Source organism: Scyliorhinus torazame, chromosome 9 (genome assembly GCF_047496885.1).
Source record: "Scyliorhinus torazame isolate Kashiwa2021f chromosome 9, sScyTor2.1, whole genome shotgun sequence".
Lineage (NCBI taxonomy): Eukaryota > Metazoa > Chordata > Chondrichthyes > Carcharhiniformes > Scyliorhinidae > Scyliorhinus > Scyliorhinus torazame.
This window is the reverse complement of record NC_092715.1, coordinates 70,629,958-70,657,129: the sequence shown is the minus strand read 5'-3', so window position 1 is coordinate 70,657,129 and position 27,172 is coordinate 70,629,958. Positions and strand designations below refer to the sequence as shown.

The window sequence follows — 27,172 nt, the reverse complement described above, 5'->3', positions numbered from 1 at the left end:
CTCATTTGTTTCAGCAACATCAAAAGTAACTTTTATTAAATATGAAGAAATTGGATTATGATACAATACACCTTTACACCCCCCATTAGCGTAACAATTACATGCAGATTTTAAGATTAACATGGATTACAAAGTACGCCTTGAGCTACAATGGTCTCATTAACACACAAAGTCACCATTTCAAAACTTCTTTTAAAATATGCTTTTCCTCGCTGCCTCCATCAAGGTTTCTCTTCCTTCAGGTTTTCTTTTTCCTAAAGGCGTTGACACAAACCCAGAGGTCCAGTCATCGATTTCCACAGTTATTTTAAATATTTCTCCCAAACTGTAGTAATTTTTCACAAACCTTAGCACTACTGCAGATATCTTTCTGGCCTCACATGATCCAATGCCTTTTCAGCTCGCTGTGACTTCACTTAACAGCAATCTGTTCTGGTTCACAGTTTCCTCTGTTCTGTTAACTCCAGACATCTTGGAAACTTCTCATCATTTCTCTTGTTTCCTTCACTAGCTGGACGTCAGATTTCCGGCTTCTGTTTTCTTAACCATTACTCCATATATGGCTTTTCTTCTAGCAATGCTGAGTGAAATGTTCCCTCTTTAGCCTTCTAGAACCGACTGCTTCTAGCAGAGCTGTGAAAGCTGCCTTCTCTCTCACTACCTATCTCCAACTGCAATCAAATTAGCTAAACTAAAACTTAAAAACCTCTCGAGCTTACTAGGCCAGAGATTCTAAGCAGCGCCCGCATACCTCTGGTGGCTTATTTATTCTTCACACTGTAGCCCTCTCTAAGCACAATAAAATCATAGTTTGAATTGAAACCATGCTCAGCACTGTAGCCACCTAAAATGGCTGATTCCCTATTAATTTGGCCAAAACCGGATTTAAAATGGCTAACCGAAAAGGCTGATGGGAAAAGCAGCCAACAGGACACAAATGGACAGCTGCAGACAGAATAGCGTATTCAGATCTGGGGAAGTCGGCCCAGATCGATACGTAAGACTATTAGCAGCACATCAACACAGACATCTGCCGTTTGATCGGCTATCCCCGGGAACAATTGCAACATATTAGCAATTGAATGCCGGGCCAGACCTTTCGGTGCCTGCAGTGGCCGAAACAAAGACAGGTGAACGACCACCCCCCGATCGAGGAATCGCCCCATTATTGGAGCATATCGAACCCAGTGATTGGGAACAAGTCCAATCACTTGGGACTCAGGGTCAAGGGCCGCCCCGAGAGGCGGGAAGCCCCTGGGCCCTATAAAGTGAGGGGCCAAGTTCAGATCTCTCTCTCTCTCTCCCTTCTTCACCTGCTCGCAATCTTCGCAAGAACCTTCGACAAAGAACCGTAAGTCTGACTCCAGCGATCTCTAGCCGATAGAGATTCCTAGCCATCGACCCGTATCAGCCTTTTGAATCCCGCAGGCCAGATCCAATTCGATAAACTATTCGTTCCCCTGACCTGGTGGGCCATCTCCTAAAGTTAAGTATTGGCCAGTAGTGGTAGGTTTTGATATAGATAGTAGGATTATTGTGTAAGTATTGATTGCTGTACATAATAAATGACCGTTGATTTCAATCTTACTAAGTGGTGTGCTGACTTATTAATCATAACTTGAGCTTGAACCACGTGGCGGTATCAGAAAGATACCTGACGACTCGTGAGCAAAGGTGACATAATCAGAGCTAATAAAACTAAGGCTAAAAAGAGCAACAGCACCTTTTCCTTTTTGATCTGAGGTGACATTTCCTGGCCGTCCCCAACTGTTCCATCTCTTCCTTGACTATTTGTTTTCTTTTCTCCTTCCCATCTACTATCATGTTTAAAAGGATGACGGAAAATATATTTGGTTCTATGGACCAGTTCATAATCATCAGACAACTCTGCTGCCTGTCCAACTGTTTTAACCCTTTGCTCCTCAACATTCGTCCCAATAAGCAAAGGAAGTGAACCTTTAAATTCTTCGAAAGGAATTGCCTCTCTAAGGGATATTGCCCATATCCAATGGTCAAAATTAGTTTACTTCACCCCCTCAAATTCAATACGGGTTTGACCCAGCTGTGTTCTTCATGCTGTAGCCCCACACACCTTTGTCCAGCATGAATCTAACTGTAGGCTTTACCCTTCTAGGCACAGAAACATTAATTAAAACCCATTAAAAGTGTACCTTATTTCTAACGTTTACCAATACCTACCCAACAAGTTGCCCCCCCCCCCCCCCCCCCCCAATCACTGTCCTGGAGTGTGGCTTAAAATTACTTTTTAATTGAGGCAAAAGTAGTAGCAAATGACGCTAAGTGACGATGTTTGATTGATCAGAACTGTACATTGTGTGAAACTTGGGCACATCTTTTATTGCCTACATTAATGTTGAAAGGGATCGCCATTTGATTAGGAAATTGTCCAGATAAACCTTGCAATGTTGCCCTTAATGCTGGGTGTGTAACTAACTAAGATGGAATCTGTTATCGTATGTTGATTTTAAACTGGTTCCTTTGTAGGAAGCCAACAAAGATCAATTAAGTACCCTTTTAGCTCCAGGAAGTAGTCATCTCGCAGCAAAGGATTTGTTTACAGAAAACAATCTTGAGCTTGCTTTGTGGGTTATGTGCTCGTTTTGGTCGCATGATTGTTGACATTCAAGTGAGACCAATCGCTTTCGTAGCTTGTTATGTAGGCCGAGACAGAATAGTGCTGTGACATCTGATGAATCTTCCAGCCAGTTGCAACTGCTCTCACCCAGTTCCATTCTTGGTCTATCTAAGCATAGCTAGAGCAACACTTGCAAAGATTTTTCTTCCCGCCCCTGCTCTATTACCTCTGGTGTTCCGCCAGGGTCCAAAAACACATTAGTTTTTCGAGCAACTTACGCCATCCCTTTTTCTGGCAACTGTTTGAGACTAAACTAGACGTTTACAACCTTAGTGTCATCATCATAGAATTTACAGGGCAGAAGGAGGCCATTCGGCCCATCGAGTCTGCACCGGATCTTGGAATGAGCACCCTACCCAAGGTCAACACCTCCACCCTATCCCCATAACCCAGTAACCCCACCCAACACTAAGGGCAATTTTGGACACTAAGGGCAATTTATCATGGCCAATCCACCTAACCTGCACATCTTTGGACTATGGGAGGAAACCGGAGCACCCGGAGGAAACCCACGCACACACGGGGAGGATGTGCAGACTCCGCACAGACAGTGACCCAAGCCGGAGTCGAACCTGGGACCCTGGAGCTGTGAAGCAATTGTGCTTTCCACAATGCTACCATGCTGCCCTATTTGACCCCGAACTAAACTTACCAACCACATATTCTCTGCACCATCAAGATTCCTGTTTTTCACCTCCATGACATCACCCAACTCACTCCTGCCTTAGTTCATCTGCTGCTAATTTTCCTCACCCATTCCTTTGTCACTTATAGATTTGCCTATTCCGTAGAATCCCTGCAAGGCTGGAGGAGGCCATTCGGCTTATTGAGTCTGCACCAACCCTCTGAGAGAGCACCCCACCTAGCTCCACTCCCCCGCCCTATCCCCGTAATCCCTAACCTGCACATCTTCAAACACTTGAGGGTCAATTTTAGCATTGCCAACCCACCTAACCTGCACACCTTTGGACTGTGGGATGAAACCGGAGCACCCAGAGGAAACCCACACAAACACTGGGAGAATGTGAAAACCCACAGAGACCCAAGGCTGGAATTAAACCCAGGTCCCTGGCACTGTGAGGCAGCAGTGCTCACCACTATTCGGACATACTCCTGACTGGTCTCCCACGTCCCATCCTCCTTAAAAACAAGATCATCCAAAATTCTGCTTCCTAACTTATCTCATTGACCTACCTGATCAAATAACATCGTGATCTTTAAATTGTTATCCTGGTTTTCAAATCGGCAACTTCTGCCACCTAGAAGAACAATGACAGCAGTGGGTGGCAAGGTAGCATAGTGGTTCGCACTGTTGCTTCCCAGCTCCAGAGTCTCAGGTTCGATTCCCGGCTTGGGTCACTGTCTGTTCGGAGTCTGCAGGTTCGCCCTGTGTCTGTGTGGGTTTCCTCTGGGTGCTCTGGTTTCCTCCCACAAGTCCCGAAAGTTAGGCCTGTTCGGATACACAGAGGGAGAATTCAAAATATCCAATTCACCTGACAGCACGTCTTTCGGGGCTTGTCGGAGGAAACCGGAGCACCCGGAGGAAACCCACGTAGACACGGGGAGAACGTGCAGACTCCACACAGACAGTGGCCCAAGCCGGGAATCGAACCTGGGACCCTGGCACTGTGAAGCAATAGTGCTACCCAGTGTGCTACTGTGCTGCCCATTACCTCCTCTCTCTCGCGATTAGAGCTGGGCAACAAATGCTGTCTTTGTCCTTGATCACATCCTGTGAAAGAATACAAAAAAACTCCTCCATCTGCTCAACCCTCCAAGTGTATCTAATTCTGCGTTTTGAATGTCTTCACCATTGGTAGACATTCCTTCAGTAGCCGATGCTCTGGAATTGCCTGCATTTCATCGCCTCTGTCCCTCATTCTCCTTCTTTAAGGAGCTCCTTTGAATCTGCAGCCTTTACAAAGGCGTAGGTCATCTGACGTCTCTTTTTTTATGCCGCCCAGTTTCATGGACTGGATTTTATGGGGCGCTGTGGTCCACACACCACCTGTGCAGCTGAAACATTGGTGGGGAGCTCGCCCAGGGGAAGAATGTCTGCTGTAGCAGTCATCGGCTGGAGGCAGAGTTTTCGCCCCTCGGGGACAGTGAGATGGCCAGTAGCTGTGTGGTGTCAGCTATGCCAGGCAGGATCGGTGGCCACTGCTGGAACTACTGCCAGCTCTCGATGGAGATTATCAGTGCAGCTGGACATCAAGGTAAGTGCAGGGGGAATTTCACCATGGTCAAGCTTCCAGGTCCCAGTAGGGGGAGGGGGAACCAGACTTGAGGGGATAGGGAGAGTGAAGGGGCGATGTAATCTTGAGTGGGTGACTCTGATGGGCATTGGACAGCTGTAAAGGAGGTTTCCCAGCCACCCCACTGCCGGATACCAGCCTGTGCAGCTAAAGATGCTGGGCTTCCCACATGGACTGGGCCTCTCCCTGCCACGGGTAAAAGGTGATAGGGTGGGATGAAGTCCTTATTGGCCACTTAATTGCCTCCATAGTTTCAAGGCTTCCTCCAGTGAACACACCCTCCCGTGCCCCTGTAAAATGTCACATAGGCCACGGGTGGGTGGTTAGATGTTGGGAACATCTTCAAATCTCCTAACGGTGGAGGGTAAAATCCAGTCCCATGCTTTGTTTTATAATTCCCCTGTGAACAGCCTTGGGACATTTAATTATCTTAAAAATGCGATATAAATGTAAATGTGTATTCCGTTGGCTCCAAAGTTAGGGCACATTACAGAGCACAATAGCGTTCAAGATGATCAGATGATATTCAATTTATTTTGAGTAGCAGAAAATAAAAAAAGGAAGTTTTTAAAAAAAAAATGAAAATGCCTGGCATATGTTTATAAAGTACATTGTGCAGTATATTGTTTAACTAGGCACAGTGGCTCAGATCCATGGCTCCTAATAACTTAGTACAACTTCAAAATAAATGCTTATGCTCAGATGTTTAAGAGGTTGAAGTTTCAAACCAAAGTTGTAGAGGTTGCACTCAGTAAATATACATCAAGCAGTATTATTAAGCCTGTCTGCTTTGCTGGAAGCAGCAGACATATTTTGGTATTTTTGTCTCTCAAATCAGCCAGACTTTAAACAAACGTTGAGGTCTCCCGATGGTAAATACAGCACATGATAAAGTATTGAAAAACACAAAAGCAGGAAGCTGCCAGGTTTGATTTCCAGCCTCTGTTGAATTGGCTGACTTCAGCTTGGGACGCGAAGAGAGGAAACATAACTGGCTGCAGTGCCTCTGGATTAGGAGTGAGGAAGTCCGACAAGATTCCTGCTTGTGATCACAGTTTAGTCATCCCTGTTGTAGGATGCACATGCAGATGATGGGAATGAAAAGAACAAGATTGGCAATTCTCTAGGCTTGCAAATGAAGAATGAACGACTATTATTTATTATCTATTCCGCCAAAAGGAGCTTGTGCAATATTTTTTGACTTCTCTGTCTTGTATATAATAGCATGTAATTTAGCAGCCCAAGCTGAGCTTTATTAAGTCCTGCATGGGTCCAAGTAGATTTTGGTTGGCCTGAGGCCTACACCAGTCTTGATTAAAATGCTTGCAGGGCATCATCCACATCGAAGCTGTCATCTCACCAAGTATGCAGTCATCAGACATGGATGGCTTTGGAGTCAGCAGGTCAAGCTGTGTCTTGCACGTACCTGGGCTAATAGACACCATTGGCCAATCACGTCCATTGCTGATTGGTCATATTAATTCATGGGATATGGACGTTGCTGGCTAGGCCAGCATTTTCTGCCCATGCCAAATCGCCCTTGAGAAGTTGTTGTGGTCCACGTGCCTACTCCAAGTGCCAAGATTGGGGTAACAAGACTGTTGGTACATCTGACCTTGTTTGCTGTGGAGAGGAAGAAATAACTTCATAAGCGTCCTCCCCCAATCAGACATTGGGTTCTTTGTTAACTTGAATATGTTTCCATTTGTATAAATTTGAATTTGTACCCATGCCAAGTGATAAGCATCGCCAAAGAACAAAGGCTCTACTTTAGATTCCATAAAACACATTCAGAACCATGCTGGATATCTGTGAGAAATATTGTTACCTCAACCACCCAGTATTTCGCAAATTGTTTCCTGCAACATCCACAGATGGCTGGCACCATCAGTCTGTATGTTGTGCATCCTTGTCAGTTTAACAGAGAGATGCCTTTAAGGGTCAATGTTGTCAATCGCTAACTGCAGAATAGAATTCTGGTCTTCACTTTTGAATGCTTGGCAAACGTTTTTGGTATAACTGACTGCCATGAAGACCAAAAAATGAATTACAATTATTTTGGAATTGCGCTTCCTTGTGCCTTCGAGAGCACTCTGTATGCAAAATTCAAGGAATTATTGAACAATAAAGTATATTGCATGTTGTTCGTAACGCTGCTCCTGTTTAGTAAAACATGCTTATGATTTGAGTTATATTTTAAGTATTTGGCACTTGTTTTCTAAGATTGGGATAAACTTCCATTTAGACGTTATTCTGAAACATGCGTAGCTTAGAGAACTGTACAGTTTTTGGGTCCTATAAGTTATGTTTTTACAAACAACCGGCTGAAGAGCAAATCTCTCTTAAAAAGGTCAAAGACACAGTGGAATAAACTGAAATGCTGAACTGTATGTTTCCAAAACCTAGAGGGAGCCCCACTGTTGAATGGGTTGGTAATGCACTCTAGTGGTAGAACATCATAATCCAATATTATAGGGAGCCTTCTTTACAGTTTCTTTTGTCCCTCTGTGCCCTCCTTTAAACTTGTGGTGCATTATATACAAACTTCACAAATGCTTTAGTCATTTTTCGCAATGTGTTGAGGAACACAGACTGATTTGCGTCATTAGATTTCTGAACTTTTGATTACGTTTCATGGGGATGAGGAGGAGGAATGTCTCTGTGAGGGGGAGAGGGGAGAAGGGGTGTCTTTGTGAGGGGAAGGGGAGGAGGAGTGTCTTTGTGAGGGAAGGAGGGGTGTCTGTGAGGGGGAGAGGGGAGGAGGGATGTCTCTGAGGGGAGGAGGGATGTCTCTGAGGGGGTGAGGGGAGGAGGGATGTCTCTGAGGGAGAAAGGGGAGGAGGAGTGTCTCTGAGGGAGAGAGGGGAGGAGGGGTGTCTCTGTGAGGGGGAGAGGGGAGGAGGGATGTCTCTGAGTGGGTGAGGGGAGGAGGGGTGTCTCTGTGAGGGGGAGAGGGGAGGAGGGATGTCTCTGAGGGGAGGAGGGATGTCTCTGAGGGGGTGAGGGGAGGAGGGATGTCTCTGAGGGAGAAAGGGGAGGAGGAGTGTCTCTGAGGGAGAGAGGGGAGGAGGGGTGTCTCTGTGAGGGGGAGAGGGGAGGAGGGATGTCTCTGAGGGGAGGAGGGATGTCTCTGAGGGGGTGAGGGGAGGAGGGATGTCTCTGAGGGAGAAAGGGGAGGAGGAGTGTCTCTGAGGGAGAGAGGGGAGGAGGGGTGTCTCTGTGAGGGGGAGAGGGAGGAGGGATGTCTCTGAGTGGGTGAGGGGAGGAGGGGTGTCTCTGTGAGGGGGAGAGGGGAGGAGGGATGTCTCTGAGGGGAGGAGGGATGTCTCTGAGGGGGTGAGGGGAGGAGGGATGTCTCTGAGGGAGAAAGGGGAGGAGGAGTGTCTCTGAGGGAGAGAGGGGAGGAGGGGTGTCTCTGTGAGGGGGAGAGGGGAGGAGGGATGTCTCTGAGTGGGTGAGGGGAGGAGGGGTGTCTCTGTGAGGGGGAGAGGGGAGGAGGGATGTCTCTGAGGAGGTGAGGGGAGGAGGGGTGCCTCCTGAGGGGGTGAGGGGAGGAGGGGTGTCTCTGAGAGGGGAGGAGGGGTGTCTCTGTGAGGGGAAGGAAGAGAAATGTCTGAAGGGGAGAATGAGCAAGAGAGTCTCGGGGAGGAGGAGGAGTAGAGACGGGAGGAGGAGGAGAGTCTCGGGGAGGAGGAGGAGGAGAGTCTCGGGGAGGAGGAGGAGGAGAGTCCGGGGGTGGAGGAGAGTCGGGGGGAGGAGGAGAGTCGGAGGGGGGAGGAGAGTCGGAGGGGGGAGGAGAGTCGGAGGGGGGAGGAGAGTCGGAGGGGGGAGGAGAGTCGGAGGGGGGAGGAGAGTCGGAGGGGGGAGGAGAGTCGGAGGGGGGAGGAGGAGAGTCGTGGGGGGGAGAGTCGGGGAGGAGGAGAGTCGGGGAGGACGCGGAGAGTCGGGGGGGGGAGGAGGAGGAGGAGAGTCGGGAGGAGGAGAGTCGGGGGTGGGAGGAGGAGTGTCTCGGGGAGGAGGAGAGTCTCGGGGAGGAGGAGAGTCTCGGGGAGGAGGGGGAGAGTCGGGGGGGGGAGGAGAGTCTCTGGGAGGAGGAGAGTCGGGGAGGAGGAGGAGAGTCTCGAGGAGAAGGAGGAGATTCTCGGGGAGGAGGAGAGTCTCGGGGAGGAGGGGGAGAGTCGGGGGGGAGGAGGAGAGTCAGGGAGGAGGAGGAGAGTCTCGAGGAGAAGGAGGAGAGTCTCAAGGAGGAGGTTAGACGGGGAGGAGGAGGAGAATCTCGGGGAGGAAGAGGAGGAGACTCTCGGTGGGGGGGGGGAGGAAGAGGAGAGTCTCGGGGAGGAGGAGAGTCTCGGGGAGGAGGAGAGTCTCGGGGAGGAGGAGAGTCTCGGGGAGGAGGAGAGTCTCGGGGAGGAGGAGAGTCTCAGGGAGGAGGAGAGTCTCGGGGAGGAGGAGGAGGAGAGTCTCGGGGAGGAGGAGGAGGAGAGTCTCGGGGAGGAGGAGAGTCTCGGGGAGGAGGAGGAGGAGAGTCTCGGGGAGGAGTAGGAGGAGAGTCGCGGGGAGGAGGAGAGTCGCGGGGAGGAGGAGAGTCGCGGGGAGGAGGAGAGTCGCGGGGAGGAGGAGAGTCTCGGGGAGGAGGAGAGTCTCGGGGAGGAGGAGATTATCGAGGAGGACGATAGTCTCGGGGAGAAGGTAGAGGAGGAGAGTCGCGGGGAGGAGGAGAGTCTCGGGGAGGAGGAGAGTCTCCGGGAGGAGGAGAGTCTCGGGGAGGAGGAGGAGGAGAGTCTCGGGGAGGAGGAGAGTCTCGGGGAGGAGGAGAATCTCGGGGAGGAGGAGAGTCTCGGGGACGAGGAGAGTCTCGGGGAGGAGGAGAGTCTCGGGGAGGAGGAGAGTCTCGGGGAGGAGGAGAGTCTCGGGGAGGAGGAGATTATCGAGGAGGAGGAGAGTCTCGGGGAGAAGGTGGAGGAGGAGAGTCGCGGGGAGGAGGAGCGTCTCGGGGATGAGGAGAGTCTCGGGGAGGAGGAGTGTCTTGAGGAGGAGGAGCGTCTCGGGGAGAAGGAGGAGGAGAGTCTCGGGAAGGAGGAGAGTCTCGGGGAGGAGGAGAGTCTCGGGGAGGAGGAGAGTCTCGGGGAGGAGGAGATTATCGAGGAGGAGGAGAGTCTCGGGGAGAAGGAGGAGGAGAGTCACGGGAAGGAGGAGAGTCTCGGGGAGGAGGAGAGTCTCGGGGAGAGGAGAGTCTCGGGGAGGAGGAGGAGGAGAGTCTCAGGGAGGAGGTGAGTCTCGGGGAGGAGGACTGTCTCGGGGAGAAGGAGGAGGAGAGTCTCGGGGAAGAGGAGAGTCTTGGGGAGGAGGAGATTCTCAGGGAGAAGGAGGAGGTGAGTCTCGGGGAGGAGGAGAGTCTCGGGGAGAAGGAGGAGGAGAGTCTCGGGGAGGAGGAGAGTCTCGGGGAGGAGGAGGAGGAGATTCTTGAGGAGGAGGAGAGTCTTGGGGAGGAGGAGAGTCTCGGGGAGGGGTTGCAAACAGAGACCTGGATCTGAAGGCTTCGTTTGAAGGAAGGTCAGCTGACAAACCACCATCTGAAACAGACGTTTTTCCTTTTGCTGATGACTTTTCTCCCATTCCCCTTTGTGTTTGCCTGTCGTCTATGCAGACAGAGAATGGGGGCAAGTTAATGCGGGGAATTAAAAATTAGACCATAGTTAACCCGTTGTATTTGCTGCATATTTCATTACGATTCTTGTTATTAATAAAAAGTAATTGTGTTTATATTTACAAACCTGGTGTCTAATTGGGCAGCCAAGGGCTAAATACTCCAGGTATTTTTCTGAGAATAATTGGCTAATACACTTATGTTGTGACTCCGGGTTAAGTGGGGCTGGAATTGACCGTGCGCTGACCCAGGGTGTCATACCATGGGATAAGTGGAGGATGGTAAAAGTGGAAGCCAGGGGGTGGTGGGTTGGGTGGGGAGTCGTCAGTGCCAGGCCAGTGGTGGTGGTGGTGGTGGGGGGGGGGGGGGGGATGGGGGGGGATGGCGACTGATTAAAAATACTATTGACCTGCCATTGAGCTGAGGATAGACTTTAAGGGGTTGTCTTCAACTCTTGACGTCAGAAGGGGTGCGGCTTCACCGACAATGCATGAAGTCAGTTCGGTTCTTGAACAGTCAGTCCATCCTTGGACCCATACTGCAGCTGGGAGAGAAAAGGCAGGGCCACTGTTGTTTAATAAGGTCAGTGACGGGCACCTCTGCTTCGCTTCTGACTGCAAGATCCAGGCCATTAAAATGTTTAATATTGTAGAAGTGTAATTTGAAGTACAGGTACTTGTGCTGCATTATGATGTACTTCAATTAAGTGTGTAATTGGCCAAATCGATTGTGAATTCTTCACAAGAGATGTTTTAAAAAAAATTTAGAGTACCCAATTCATTTTTCCAATGTAAGGGGCAATTTGGCGTGGCCAATCCACCTACACTGCACATCTTTGGGTTGTGGGGGCGAAACCCACGCAAACACGGGGAGAATGTGCAAACTCCATACGTACAGTGACCCAGAGCCGGGATTGAACCTGGGACCTCGGCGCCGTGAGGCTGCAGGGCTAACCCACTGCGCCACCGTGCTGCCCATTCACAAGCGATGTTAAGCATTGATAAATTGAACATGATGAAAAGCTTGGTGGGTTCAGGATCCAAGCCACACAATATGTTAAAATGTGCCTCCTGTTTCTTTGCCTTCTTGGGGTCAGGGACACAATTATTTTGCTTGTCATGATATGTATTAATGTGCCACAAAAATATCAGTCTCTCTTAGGATAAGAAGTAGCAAATTTAAAATGGTGTTGAACAGAAACCACTTCTCCCAAAGGGTTGTGAATCTGTGGAATTTGCTACTGCAGAGTAGTGGATGCAGAGACAGTGAGTAAATTTAAGGAGGAGTTAGACAGATTTTTAATTGGTAATGGGTTGAAGGGTTATGGAGAACGGGCAGGATGGTGGAGTTAAGGCCAGAATGAAATCAGCCATGATCGAATGGCAGAGCAGACTTGATGTGCCAAATGGCCTAATTCTGCTCCCATGTCTTATGAACTTATAAAATTCTAAACACTTTTTTTCTCTTCCTTTAGATGTAGAAGAGATGGAGTTAAGCTACCATGAAGTGCCAATATACGTAAGTATTTATTTTGTTGGTAACTATATCTGTAATCTTCTTCAGCCCTACGGACATATCTGTGCTCGTCAAATTCTAATCTCTTGAACATCTCTGATCTTAATTGTTCCTTTATTGGTGGCCTTGCCTTCAGCTGCCAAGGACCTAAGTTCTGGAATTCTTTCTCTAAATCACTCTGTCTTTCCACCTCTTTCCATTCTTTTAATGGGCTTCTTAAAACCTACCTTTTGAGCTAGTTTGGATCATTTGTCCTAATGATGTCTTATGTTGGTGGCAATCAATGCAAAGTGACTTGGGATATTTTGCTGTTGTTGCTGCTGCAACTATTTTATCAGTCTCTCAAATGTTCTTTGTGATGAAGATGGTGCGAAAGAATGGAACTTAGACAACCAATGTGTTTCCCTGGTCTGGGTTATAGATAAATGCAAAAGTTTCAAAAACGATGGCTTAGAAATTAATTGATGCCCTGAATGTTTTATAGGCACTAAATGTCTAATATGGCAAGCGATTTGCTTATGCTGTCACAACACCGTGGGCTGGTACGCGGTTAATTCCAACCACACTTGGCCTGGAGTCACAAAACGGTTGAAATTCAATTTTATTTAAATAACCCAAGGTTCTTGGCTGAGTCCAATAAACTGCAGTCACCAAGTTTGCAACTTGAACAACGGCAACCTTTTATTACATACACTGTTATAATTAAATTGACAGAAAATGTAACTGACTAATATCCCTTTCCCAACCCCCCCTTCCTAAGTACTCACTCACTCTCTCTCTCCCTCTCTATCTATCTATCTGTCTGTCTGTCTATTTATCTTAAATACACACACAAACAACAACACAGAGGGGAAAGGGTGGTAGAAAGGAAAAACAAATATTGATAAAAATAAAAGGATAAAAATCTTTGATGCACTGGGATGACTTCGATTTAGTGTCTTTCTGAAGTTCAGCTTTTGTTTTGCCACTTCTTCCTTCTAGGCTTGAAATGATTTTCTCCGGCAAGGTTGTCTACCTTCTCGGCAGACTCAGCATCGTTTCAGATTCACAGCAGGCCAGGCACTCTCTACTTTCAGAATAATAGGGCTGTTCTTTCACTTCAGCAAACAGGAGAGAGAGTGTTCCTTTCACTTCCAAGGTCTAAATGTTTCTGCCCAGTTCTCTCAAAGCATCACGCAGGAACCAATCACTGACCATTGTCAGGCAGAACACTGCCTACGGCCAATTCACCAGTTACCAGCCAACCGATTGATCCAACCCCCTTCAAACCTGGTTCCTAAGAATGTGATGAATGTAGGAAATTTTTATATAGATTGTATTATGGATATTTTGAGGCAGTAATGTTATTAAAAGCTGAGATTAATTGTATATATATATATATATATATATATATGATATATATATTTGTTGCAGTAATATTTTTTTAAATCCTGGTTTCACATACAAGCAGGTGATAGAATATAATAGAATTTACAGTGCAGAAGGAGGCCATTCGGCCCATCGGGTCTGCACCGGCTCTTGAAAAGAGCATCCCACTTAAGCTCACACCACCCTATCTCTGTAAACCAGTAACCCCACCTAACCTAAGGGCAATTTAGCATGGCCAATCCAGCTAACCTACACATCTTTGGACTGTGGGAGGAAACCGGAGCACCCGGAGGAAACCCACGCAGACACAGGGAAAACAGACAATGACCCATGCCGGGAATCGAACCTAGGACCCTGGAGCTGTGAAGCAACTGTACTAACCACTGTGCAACCATGCTGCCCTGTGTCTGCTGGGGCTGTAATTAAAGTGAGGTAATCATTCATTGCAACCATTTATTTGTTTACAAACAGATTCCGAATGGAACTTTGTTATGATTGCTGGAGATTCCCTGGAGAATAGATAATTTGAGACATTGTATTTAGATGTAGGTAAGCAGGTCATGAGATTCGAGTGGGATATAGATTATGTAATTAAAGAGAGGAGCCAGGTCTGTAGCAAGTAGTTTTGGCTGTAGGATTTTTAGAATGACAGAGACAGAAGGATTTTCAATTTGTGCCAGAGGGGGGTCTCTCTCTACTTTTCTGAAAGAAAACCTCTGCACAATAGCGCAGCAAGTATCCTTGTGTGCTAATTTTATTTACCAGTGGCTTTTGAATTGTAATGGGCTTTGCTTAATTGGAGATAGAAAAAGCATTAGTTAGTAGCTAAATTTATTCCTTTTCTTTTTAGTATTGTTTAACTGTTAATTGAAAACCCATTTTCTGTGAAAATGTGGTTACTCCTGTTAATAGCAGTTTGCTTTAATATAAAAGATCCCTATTTGTCAGTGGAATCACTCCAGGAGCGAAGTATGCTTTTCACAAAGTTTAAAACTTTTTAAACTGGGGGTTTCTCGTCTGGTTTCCTATTATAAATTGAGGTCTGGTCGGGTACCGGAACAAGATCCACTCAGTGCCAAGGATTCTGGCTTCTCCTCTCCAAAAGCAAAACTGTGTCCTGACAAGCTGCTTCAACTTTGAGTATTCTACTTTAATCCACATTCCAATTATGGGTCCATGGACCAAAATAATAAAATAGCAGAAAAGAAATGGGAACAACAGGAGTGATCTGGAAGGACTCTTACAATGCATATCCTTCACTGGAAATGTACCACCCACCATTTTGTCTAAGGCTCGACAGATTGTATGCAGAAAGGATGTTTCCCGTTGTGGGATAGACTACAACTAGGGGACACAGTTTAAAAATAAGTGGGGCTGGATTCTCCGATTTTGAGACTTAAGTGCTGACGCTGGCATGGGAACAGTGGCGTTTTGCACCCGCAAACCTCCACCGATCCTCCGCCTGTTGGGGGGGCTAGCAGGTATGCAGCGTAAAGCCCCCGGCTCTAACTGCGGATATGGCCGGAGAATTGCCGGGTCTGTGGCCGCGCATGCGCACGGCGGCCGCCTCCAGCAGCGCGCCAAACAACATGGTGCCGGCCGAGCACGGACCTGGCCTGCCAAATACTGCCCCCCTTTGACCAGGCTCACCACCCTGCACCAGTGCCCCCAGCCCCCACCAAAGCCCCCCCTGCCCGTGGATCGTCCCCGCCCCCCCCAACTGTGGCGGCGCTTGGACTCAGTCCTCAGCCACCACGCCGGGTTCCCGAACAAAAATAGCATGAGTGGCCCATGCCGTTGGGAACTCGGCCCATCAGGGAGGAGCATCGGGGGAGGGCCTCAGGTGATGTCCATACAGCGTGCGCCGTTTTCGAGGGGGCAGAGCATCGCAAAAGCGGCACCGCCCCCGATTTTGGCGCCAACGGGGATACTCCGGCCGATTGCCGAACGCGATTTGGGCATCAGAGACCGGAGAATCTCGTCAGTGGTCTCCAATTTAAGAAGGCGATGAGAAGAAATACTTTCCCTCAGAGGGTTGTGAATCATTGGAGCTCTTTTCCTCACAGATCAGTAGTGGCTGGGTCAATGAATATTTTTAAGGCAGAGGTAGTTAGATTCTTGATTGGGAAGTCAAAGGTTATCAGGGTAGACGGTAATGTGGAGTCGAGGCCACAATCGAATAGTCATGATCATATTGAATGGCGGAGCAGACACATGGCCGACTCCTAATTCATATATTCATATCTAAGTATATTGTACTGTTGGGGCAGGTTTAAACCAGAGGTACCCAAACACCAATTGCGGTCGATCGGGAAATCATTTCCAGGCAACTGCATGCTCTTTGTGCAATGCTTACTTGATGCATGTGTGGTGTACACTTCCAATGCGCAGGTGCATGACGGGCATAGACAGAGTGGATAGTCAGAGGCTTTTCCCCAGGGTAGAGGGGTCAATTACTAGGGGGCATAGGTTTAAGGTGAGAGGGGCAAGGTTTAGAGTAGATGTACGAGGCAAGTTTTTTACGCAGAGGGTAGTGGGTGCCTGGAACTCGCTACCGGAGGAGGTGGTGGAAGCAGGGACGATAGTGACATTTAAGGGGCATCTTGACAAATACATGAATAGGATGGGAATAGAAGGATACGGACCCAGGAAGTGTAGAAGATTGTAGTTTAGTCGGGCAGCATGGTCGGCGCGGGCTTGGAGGGCCGAAGGGCCTGTTCCTGTGCTGTACATTTCTTTGTTCTTTGTTGTTCTTTGTGCGGGCTTAGTGCCCACTTTCTGTGCACTACGTGAACGCAGAGTCGGCGCATGTGTGGTGTGCGCTTTCTGTAAAGCCTGGAAAGAAGAACGGTTTAATAGAATGTTACATGTTGCAGTCACATGGCATTACATAGAATTATGTCATTAATATACTTGACGGCAATGTGCCAATAGTTACTCTTTCTCCATATATATGTAAATAACACCTTCACTTAAAAGCTTTCGAAATAAAGCATGCATTGATCTGGTAAATAAAACGAGAACTTGTTTTGATTGGTCATCAATTTAGGCGTTGATGTCAGACTCCGCTTTCTGCTCTGGCTTCCGTGGAAAAGGTAAGAGTAAATTGTATATGATCATACAATAGAAAGTAATTGAGATACCGTATTGCCCAGGCCGGTGAAATGTAACTCCCACCTAGCACTGGTAACTCACACCTACCACTGTTGACTGCAAAGGTCTGTGCCATGCAAGTAGTCTTTCGTGCATTATTTAAGATTTTATCCTTGGATTTCAACCTAGTGGGAAAGGAGCGACAGCACAAAACTGTCCTCACTTATTACATTCTCGTTGAAATCAAAGGCATCCTGGACCCATAGAATAAGTGCCAAGTGAATATTGCACAACATTGGGGCAGCATGGTAGCACAAGTGGCTAGCACTGTGGCTTCACAGCGCCAGGGTCCCAGGTCCGATTCCCCGCTGGGACACTGTCTGTGCGGAGTCTGCACATTCTCCCTGTGTCTGTGTGGGTTTCCTCCGGGTGCTCCGGTTTCCTCCCACAGTCCAAAGAAGTGCAGGTTAGGTGGATTGACCATGCTAAATTACCCTTAGCGTCCAAAAGGTTAGGAGGGGTTACTGGGTTGCGGGGATAGGGTGGAAGTGAGGGCTTGGGTGGGTCGGTGCAGACTCGATGGGCCAAATGGCCTCCTTCTGCACTGTATGTGCTATTAAACCTTTGCTGCTTAGGGTACAGAAGCATATGTTACCTCACAGGATTTGTAACCCAGAGGCCTGGAGTTTAAATTCCACAATGCAGTTGGAGAATTTAAATTCAATGAATTAAACTCAGGTACAATTCTGGAACTATTGACCACAAAAGTACCAGATTGTTGTAAAGACTTGCCTGCCTTACTAACACCCTTTCGGGGTGGAAACCTTTGCATAATAGCGTGCAAGTGTGTGCTTTTCATCCATATACAGGCAGTAGAAGGCCGATGTTGTGCAACATGTATGAAAGTCCCTGTGGGGGAGGGTGGGAAGATCGCACTGGTAGATCGTGTTCGGATGATTGTCAAAAAAGTAGATCTCAAGTCACTAAATTCAAGGTACCTCTGGTTTAAACTAACTTGGCACGAGTGTGGCTACTAGGGGGTAATTCTGGAGAGGGATACCAAAGTGCAGAACATATTGAGAGAGACAGCTATGTCTAGAGTACGGTATTAGGTGGGATCAGCATAATAAAGTTTGAACTGGTGTTACAGTGCCTGGAGGTAAATGCTCGGCAAATAAGATTGTTGAGTTGCAGGCGCAGATAATCATGTGGAGATATGATGCTGTGAGAATAACCGAGACGTGGCTCATAAGCTCTCCGAATGAACAATTTACTTATTGCCATTCTCTCACCTTCTCGCAATAACCTTGAACATACTTCCTTTGCAGATAAAAGTCTAATTCCCTTTTGAATGCTGTAAGTGAACCTACCTCACTATGCTCTCAGACAGTGCATTGCAGACATTAACCACTCCCTGTATGAAAATGTTTCTCCTCATGTCGCTTTTGTTTCTTTTGTGAATTATGTTCGAGCTGTGCCCTCTCATTCTCGGTCCTTCTACCAGAGAAGTTTTTAGAAACGATAATTCTGGACAAAATGAATAGCCACTTGGACAAATGTGAATTAATTAAGGCAATCCAGCATGGCCCTGAGGCACATTGTGTTTAATCAGCCTGCTGTGTTTTTTCACGAGGTGACAGAGAAGGTTGATGAGGGTAATGTTGTTGATGGGGTGTACGTGGAGTTTCAGAAGGCATTTGATAAAGTGTTGCACAATGGACTTGTAAACAAAGTTAGAGCTCATGGAATAAAAGGGAAAGTAGCAATATGGATATGAAATTGGCTGAGTGAGAGAAAGTGGAAGTACTTCCAGCGGCGGCCATGGAAGGAATGGTCGCACACAGGGCAGCTCCGGCTTGAAGGTGTTGATTTGCGCTCTTTTTACCCGAAAACAGGGGAATTTTGACAGGAAAGTGTAGCTGAAGGTATGGAGGAGAGGTTCCCCCTGGGAGTGGCATGTCTGCTGGTTATCAGACCCCGCAGAAGAAGGTTCAAGACCTGGGCAAGAAAATGCAAGAGACCTGTGGCACAGCAACAATTGGAAAGATGGCAGAGGGGGAAGGGTCGTCGCATGCTGGAAAGCCCCAGATGAAGCAGTTGATGGCGTTCATCAGAGGGGTTTCCGCCAGCAACAAAAGGCAATGCAGGAAGATTGATCGAAGGCCATCGAAGGAGCGGTTGCATCCTTGAAAGGCTTGACGGAGAGAGTCGCGAAGTGCTTGGAGACACGGGTCGCAGATCTGAGAGATGGAGAGGGTGATATCTGACTACAATGATCAGGTGTTAGCATTGGAGACGGAGGTGGGGCTCCTGGGGTACCTTTGCAAATCGTTAAGGCCAAAGATAGAGGAGCAGGAGAATAGATCTAGAAGGCAGAACCTGCATATCTTCAGCCTGTCTGAAGGAGTGGAAGGCACGAGTGCCACGAGATATGTCTCAAGGATGCTAGTAGGGCTGGTGGTGGAGGGGATGCTGGATAAGGCCCCAGAGGTGGATAGAGGGCACAGGTCCCTAAGGCAAAAACCGAGAGCGGGGGAGTCGCCACAGGCAGTGATTGTGAGGCTCCACAAGTTTGTGGAGAAGGAGAAGATCGTGTGGTGGGTCAGGGAGAAGAGGAACTGCGAATGGGAGGGGAACAAGGTCCGAATCTTAACAGGACATTGGAGCGGAGCTGGTGACAAGGCGCACCGGGTTCAACAAGGCCAACGCTGCTCTTTACCGAAGGCAGATCAAGTTTGAGGTGCTGTATCCGGCAAAGCTGTGGGAGCTTTTGAGGGACAGGAGTACTATTTTGAAATTCTAGAGGAGGCCAATGACTTTATTAGAGACTATAAATTGGGGGAGAACTGAACGTTGATGGGAGACAGAGGAGTTGGAATAATGGAGTTCAGAAGATGTGACTACTGTGGGAGCTGGAGGGTGGGGGGGGGGTTCTTCTCGGGTAGGATGATTTTGTTCATCGATTATCATAGAATTTACAGTGCAGAAGGAGGCCACCCAGCCCATCGAGTCTGCACCGGCTCCTGGAAAGAGCACCCTACCCAAGGTCCACACCCCCACCCTATCCCCATAACCCAGCAACCCCAACCAACACTAAGGGCAATTTGGACACTAAGGGCAATTTATCACGGCCAATCCACCTAAACTGCACATCTTTGGACTGTGGGAGGAAATCGGAGCACCCGGAGGAACCCCACGCACACACTGGGAGGACGTGCAGACTCCGCACAGACAGTGACCCAAGCCGGAATTGAACCTGGGACCCTGGAGCTGTGAAGCAATTGTGCTATCCACAATGCTACCGTGCTGCCCCAATTTTGTTGTGATTGTTTATTTGTTAATGGGCAATAAGTTTGTAAGCGGCAAAAATATGGTGTTTGTAGGTGCCAAGGAAGTGCACGATCCAGGGGGAGCGACGTGATAGTGAACAGGGTTTTGGAGGGTACACCGGTGGTGCTAGTGAATGTTTATGCACCGAATTGGGACGATGTGGGGTTTGTGAAGGGGTTGCTGCAAGCGATTCCAGCCCTGGATATGCCTCAGTTGATCATGAGAGGGGATTTTAATTGCGTACTGGAGCCGAGGGCAGATAGGTTGAGACCCACATCAATGGGAAGGTTGAGGATGGTGAATGAGCTGGGAGGGTTTATGGAAAGGATGGGAATGGTGGGAACCTGGAGGTTTAGGAACCCAGGGAAGAGGGAGTATTCCTTCTTCTCGCACGTGAACAAGGTATACTCCAGAACTGAATTTTGTTTTGGTGAGCCGAGAGGAGTATGCGAGAATCATGATTTCTGACCATGCATCGTGTTGGCCGGAGGTTAGACTTAGCTTGAGACAGGAGCAGAGGCCAGGGTTTGGGTTAAACCAAGGGCTTTTAGCAGACACGGGGGCGGGATTCTCCCGTGGTTGGCACGGTGTCGGCTGTGGGCCGCCGATTCTTCGGCCCGTATGGGCCGAGCGGACGTGAAAAAAAAACCGAGGCCCGCCGATGCCAGTCTAACCTGCTCTCAGCCGGTGGGAACTCGGCGTGGAAGGGTCGGGGGGGTGGCCTGTGGGGGGGGGGGGTGTCCGACTCCGGGGGTAGGCCTCCGATGTGGCCTGGCCCGCGACCGGGGCCTACCGATCGGTGGGCCGGCCTCTCTGGCTGGGGGCCTCCTTCCCAAGGCGCCGGCCCCTGTAGCCCTGCGCCATGTTACGTTGGGGGCAGCGCGTTGAAGGAGGCCATTGCGCATGCGCGCATTGGCGCCAGCGCCACTGCGCATGATCGGATCCCGTGGCGCACAGTTCGCACCGGGATCGGCAGCTGGAGCGGCACGAACCGCTCCAGTGCCATGCTGGCCCCCTGTAGGGGCCAGAATTAGTCCTGGCAGTGGCCCGTTTACGCCGCCATAAAACGCGACGGCGCTTACGATGGCGTGGACACTCTGCCGCGGTATTGGAGAATCCTGCCCGGGGTTCTGTGACAAGGTGCGGTCGGTGATTAAGGACTATGTAGAGCTGAACCAAAATAGGAAGGTATCGGCGGCCACATTCTGGGAGGCATTGAAGGTGGTGGATGGGGGGGGGGGTGGAGATTCAAGGTGCACAAAGATAGGAGAAGGAGGGAGGAGTATGGACAATTATTGGGCGAGATAGTCGAGGTGGACAGGGAATATTCGAGGGCCAACACCAAGGAGGTACTGGCGAAGAGAAAGCAGTTACAGGGGCAGTTCGACAGGCTGACAACGGGAAAGGCTGTTGGGCAGCTACAGAGGGTGAGGGGAGTGCAATATGAATATGGAGAGAAAGCAAGCCGTATGCTAGCCCATCAGCTACGGAGGTACGCTGTGTCTAGAGAAACCCCGAGAGTGTGGACAGGGAACGGGGAGGTAATGTCGGAGCCGGGAATGATAAATGAGGAGTTCAGGGAGTACTACGAGAAATTGTATAGGGCCGACCCGGGGAGAGGTGGGGAATAAAATACACTTTAAAAAAAACAGTGGAGGTAAACAGTTGTTTCTTGGACTAGAGGAAGGTTTATAATGGGAGGTGCATATGGATCAGTGCCAGGATCCCTGCTCCTCCTGATATGTATTAATGGCCGAGACCTTTGTGTGCAGAGCACAATTTCAAATTTTGCAGATGACATGCAACTTCTGCGAATCATGAAGAAAATAATGTAGACTTTAAAAGGACATATAGAAGCTTGCTGGACCAGTTGTAAGTGAAGTTTAATGCAGAGATATGTGAAGCGATTCATTTAGGTGGGGGAAAAATGTCGAGAGATGATAGAAAATAAAGAGTACAATTCTAAAGGGGGTGCAGGGACCTAGGTCCATGTGTGCATTAAGTATGCAGGATGGGTTGAGAGAGCCGTTAATAAAGCGTACAACATCCTGGGGTTTATCAATAAGGGTATAAAGTAGAAAAAGGAACTTCAGTCAAACCCGTATAAAATACTGGGTTGGATTTAATGGAAACATTTCTAAGTTCATTTGTGGCGGGTATTGCAGGGAGTTCCCCGCGCCACCACTGGCCAGCCAGGGGCTCCGATGGACCGGGAGACCCCCCTGTGCCGTTCCGCTTGGTACACATTTGTGTGGGCCAGTACTGAACGGCGCCTGGTTGAGGCCTCGCTGGGGAGGCTGGTAGATCCCGGGTAAGTTCGTTTAAAACCTACTTAGGTGTGTGCCGCATGGTTATCCTGTCTTTGGGCAGGATTTCGATTTTGGCACCTCGCGGGATTTGAGTATATCCTGCGAGGCATCTCCCGAGATCTATTTGCCGCGTTGGGCTCTTGTTCGAACGCAAAATTTCTGGGAGACCGCACATACTGTTTCAATCTCAACTGGAGGATTGCCCCCAGTTCTGGGCACCACACTTTAGGAAGGATATGAAGGCATCAGAAAATGTGTGGAAAAGATTCACGAGAATGGCTCCAGTGAGGAAGAACTTCAACGCCAAAAATAATTTGGAGAACGTGGAACTATTTCCCAGGGAGAAAAGTGGATTGAGTGGAGATTTGATAGAGGTATTCAAAATCACAAAGGGAGTAGATAGGGGAAAACTGTTCCCATTGGTGGGAGGTTGGGATCCAGAGGGCACAGATTTAAGGTAATTGGCAAAAGAAGCAATGATGATATGAAGAAAGCTTTTTCATTCAACGGGTGGTTAGGATCTGGAATGTGTTGCCTGAGAGTTTGAGGGACTTCATAATAAAGTATCAAATTAAAATTTATCAAGCAAGACTAGATTTTCTTCCCTCGCAAGGAACTGGACGTATGGAATAGATTCTCTGATAAACAATCAGTGTACCCTGAGCACCTTTTGAAAAGAAAAACAGGTGATTGTCTGTTGGAAGCAAGGAACATGGAGACTGTGTGGAGTCTGAGAAGGAAGAATGCATGATAGTCACCATCGTAGAGAATACCAGGTCCATTGTTAGTGTTCTTCTGGTGGCAAGCACAGAAACCAGATTAGGGAAATTCAAACAGGGAGATGTAGAGGTGAGGTTTTTGACAGGGCCAATGATCACTGTTTAGAAAGGGAGGGGAACAGTATCTAAGCAGATAAAAACATTTATATCCTCAGTTTGACACCAAGGAGGAACATTTAGTGGGAATATGGAGCGGGATTCTCTGATCGTAAGGCTAAGTGTTGACAGCGTCGTAAACGGCGTCGTGTTTTACGACTGGGTCAACAGGCCCCTAGGAGCAGCGATCCTGCGCCTCATAGGGGGCCAGCATGCGCCTGGAGCGGCTCACGCAGCTCCAGCTGCCAATACCAGCGTCAGAACAAATGCCGCGCGTCTGCGCATGCACGCTACGGCCGGCGCGAATTTGCGCATGCGCACTACGACCAGCGCGAATTTGCGCATGCGCGCTAGTTGCCTTCTGCGCCGGCGCCAACGCAACATGGCGGAGAGCTACAGGTACCCAGCGCGGAGGATCATCGGCCCCCACCAGGAGAAGCAGGCCTACCGATTGGTAGGCCCTGATCGCGGGCCAGGCCACGGTGGAGACCCCCCCTCCCCCGGGTCGGATTCCCCCCTTCCCCCATCCAGGCCGCTCCCCGCAGGATGAGCGCCGAGGTCCCGCCGGGTAGGACCACACGTGAACGGTGCCGACGGGACTCGGCCTATCTTGGCGGCCACTCGGCCCATCGCGCGTGGAGGATCGCCGGGGGTAGGGGGGGGGGGCGCGTAGAGCGGCCCCCGACCGGCGCCGCACCGAGAATCGGTGGACCAATGTCGCATGAATCGCGCCCCCGGCCATTCTCAGACCCGGCCCGGGGTCGGAGAATCCCGCCCATGGTCAAGTAAGCAGATGCTGGGTCTCATGAACAAGGTGAGCAGGATTCTTTGGTGGGCGATTAGGAAAGCAAAGGCAAAGCCGATGGCCCCCTTCCCCATAAATAGTACCGAAAACTGCCACTTTCGGGCTTGGCTCCACCCTCACCCCCACAACCTTAGACATTGCTTCAAAGAAGGCTGTCCAGAACCCGACAAGTCTGGGGCAGGCCCAGATGTGTTTGGTCCCGCCTCGTTGTTCACATTTGTCCTGCACCTGCTCATTTGGGTTCTGGTTGGGTGTGCTCTGTGCACCACTTTCAGTTGCATTAGGCTGAGCCTTGCGCAAGTGGAGGTGGAGTTGGCCCTGTTCAGTGCTTCGCTCCAGAGTTCCCACCCTATTTAAATCCCTCGTTCTTCCTCCCATTTTTTCCATGCCTCATCCAGTGGGGAGCGTGCCCTTTCCAGTAGTTGTCCATACAGTTCCCGCCTGCCCAGATTGCCTGAGTCTAGTAGTTCCTCTAACATTGAGTGTCTCAAGTCGATGGGTATGATGTCTTCTCCTTGCGGAAGAAGTTTGATACCACAGTAGATGCCACAGTTCATTCCCATTGGTTGGTTGTAGTTTTTCTGTCAATTAAGTCACTAGTCTGTCCTCCGTATAGAAGTCTGTAACTGTCTCTTAACGGTGTCATCCAATGTGGTTGTCACGAACCTGTGGTTGCCGCAGATATGGGCCATAGTGGACATTTCTGATCGGCCGATGTGCTGTCTCAATTAATTCCATGTTTGGAATGTGGCTACCACCACTGGGCTTGTTAAGTGCTTGGCTGGTGGGTTGGGAGTGCCGTTGTGGCGAGGGTTTGGAGGATCGTCCCTGTACAGGAGCTCTCCTCCATCCTCACCCATTCCGTTGTCAGACGTTTTAGTTGCTGTGAAATAAAGAGTCTAAAGTTGTTGTTCCTTTTCACCAAACACCATTTATTTCACTTCCACAGCCTCTGCACAAAACTCTTTAAAAAAATATATATATTTATTAAAGTTTTTTAACACAATTTTTCTCCCTTCCAAACAATAACCCCCCCCCCGTAACAAAAAAAAACGCAAAATCGCGCAGAGCAAGATATATACATGGCAAAATGATATATTTACCCAGCTTTGTCCACTGGCCCTCACCCGTATGTGCCAGTTTCCCCAACCCTTCATGTTATCTCTTGCTCATCCACCCTCCCAGGCAGTCCCCCCCCCCCCCTGCCAAGGCTGCTGCTGCCGCTGACCGACCTTCCTCTAATGCTGCGCAAGATAGTCTAGGAACGGTTGCCACCGCCTGTAGAACCCCTGCGCAGACCCTCTCAAGGCGAACTTAATCCTCTCCAACTTTATGAACCCAGCCATATCATTTATCCAGGCCTCCATGCTGGGGGGCATCGCCTCCTTCCACATTAGCAAGATCCTTCGCCGGGCTACTAGGGACGCAAAGGCCAGAATGCCGGCCTCTTTCACCTCCTGCACTCCCGGTTCGTCCACTACTCCAAATATTGCTAGCCCCCAGCTTGGCTTGACCCGGACTTTCACCACCTGAGATATTGCTCCCGCCACTCCTCTCCAGAACCCCTCCAGTACCGGGCATGACCAAAACATATGGACATGGTTCGCCGGGCTCCCTGAGCACCTTCCACATCTGTCCTCCACCCCAAAGAACCTACTCAACCTCGCCCCCGTCAAGTGAGCTCTGTGGACCACCTTAAATTGTATCAGGCTGAGCCTGGCACACGAGGAGGAGGAATTAACCCTACCTAGGGCATCAGCCCACAGACCTTCCTCGATCTCCTCCCCAGCTCCTCCCCCCATTTACCCTTCAACTCTTCTACCAGCGCTTCCCCCTCTTCTTTCAACTCCTGGTGTATTTCCGACACCTTGCCCTCCCCGACCCATACACCCGAGATCACCCTATCTTGAACTTCTTGTGCCGGGAGCAACGGGAATTCCCTCACCTGTCGCCTCACAAAAGCCCCCACCTGCATATATCTATAGGCATTTCCCGGGGGTAACTCTAACTTCTCCTCCAGTGCCCCTCGGCTCGCAAACGTCCCGTCGATGAACAGGTCCCCCATTCTTCCAATCCCCACCCGATGCCAGCTCTGGAACCCCCCGTCCATATTCCCTGGGACAAACCGATGGTTACCCCTGATCGGGGACCACACCGATGCTTCCATTGCACCCCGGTGCCGTCTCCACTGGCCCCAGATCCTTAGCGTTGCCGCCACCACCGGGCTTGTGGTATACTTTGTCGGCGAGAGCGGCAGCGGTGCCGTCACCAACGCCCCCAGGCTCGTTCCTTTACAGGACGCCATCTCCATCCTCTTCCATGCCGCCCCCTCTCCCTCCATAACCCACTTGCGGATCATCGCCACATTTGCTGCCCAGTAGTAGCTCCCCAGGTTTGGCAGCGCCAACCATCCTCGGTTCCTACTGCGTTCCAGGAACCCTCTCCTTACTCTCGGGGTGTTACTCGCCCACACAAACCCCATAATACTCCTGCCTACTCTCTTAAAAAAGAGAGTGATCACGATGGGAAGGCACTGAAACACAAACAGAAACCTCGGAAGGACCACTATTTTGACCGACTGCACTCTACCCACCAGCGAGAGCGGTAACATGTCCCATCTTTTGAAATCCTCCTCCATTTGCTCCACCAACCTCATCAGATTCAGTTTATGTAGGGTCCCCCAACTCCTGGCCATCTGGATCCCCAGATACAGAAAGCTCCCCTCCACCCTCCTCAGCGGTAGGTCCCCTATCCCTCTTTCTTGGTCCCCCGCCTGTAATACAAAGAGCTCACTCTTCCCTACATTGAGCTTATAGCCCGAAAACTCCCCAAACTCCCTTAGAGTCTGCATGACCTCCACCATCCCCTCCATTGGATCCGCCACGTACAGCAACAGGTCATCCGCATATAGCGATACCCGATGCTCTTCTCCCCCTCGGACCACCCCCCTCCATTTATTAGACTCCCTTAATGACGTGGCCAATGGTTCGATCGCCAATGCGAAAAACAGGGGGGGGGGGGGACAGGGGGCACCCCTGCCTCGTCCCTCGGTACAGTCGAAAGTACTCCGACCTCCGCCGGTTCGTCACTACACTCGCCATCGGGGCTCTGTAAAGGAGCTTAACCCAATTGATAAACCCTACCCCGAACCCAAACCTACGCAGCACCTCCCAGAGGTACTCCCACTCGACTCGGTCAAAGGCCTTCTCCGCATCCATAGCTGCCACTATCTCTGCCTCTCCCTCCTCCGATGGCGTCATTATCACGTTTAAGAGCCGCCGCACATTGGTGTTTAGTTGCCTGCCCTTTACAATTCCCG

General features: G+C 49.6%; 1 protein-coding gene across 5 annotated transcripts in view; it reads left to right on the top strand.

Annotated features, from left to right (window-relative positions):
• Positions 1–27,172, top strand: part of arhgef28a (Rho guanine nucleotide exchange factor (GEF) 28a) — a 680,059-nt gene that overhangs the window by 87,442 nt on the left and 565,445 nt on the right. For all 5 annotated transcript variants that reach the window (XM_072516088.1, XM_072516093.1, XM_072516090.1 and 2 more), the window contains exon 2: positions 12,033–12,076. In XM_072516088.1, the coding sequence (XP_072372189.1) occupies positions 12,044–12,076 (33 nt within the window). In that variant the 5' untranslated portion in view covers positions 12,033–12,043. The remainder of the gene's footprint in view (positions 1–12,032; positions 12,077–27,172) is intronic.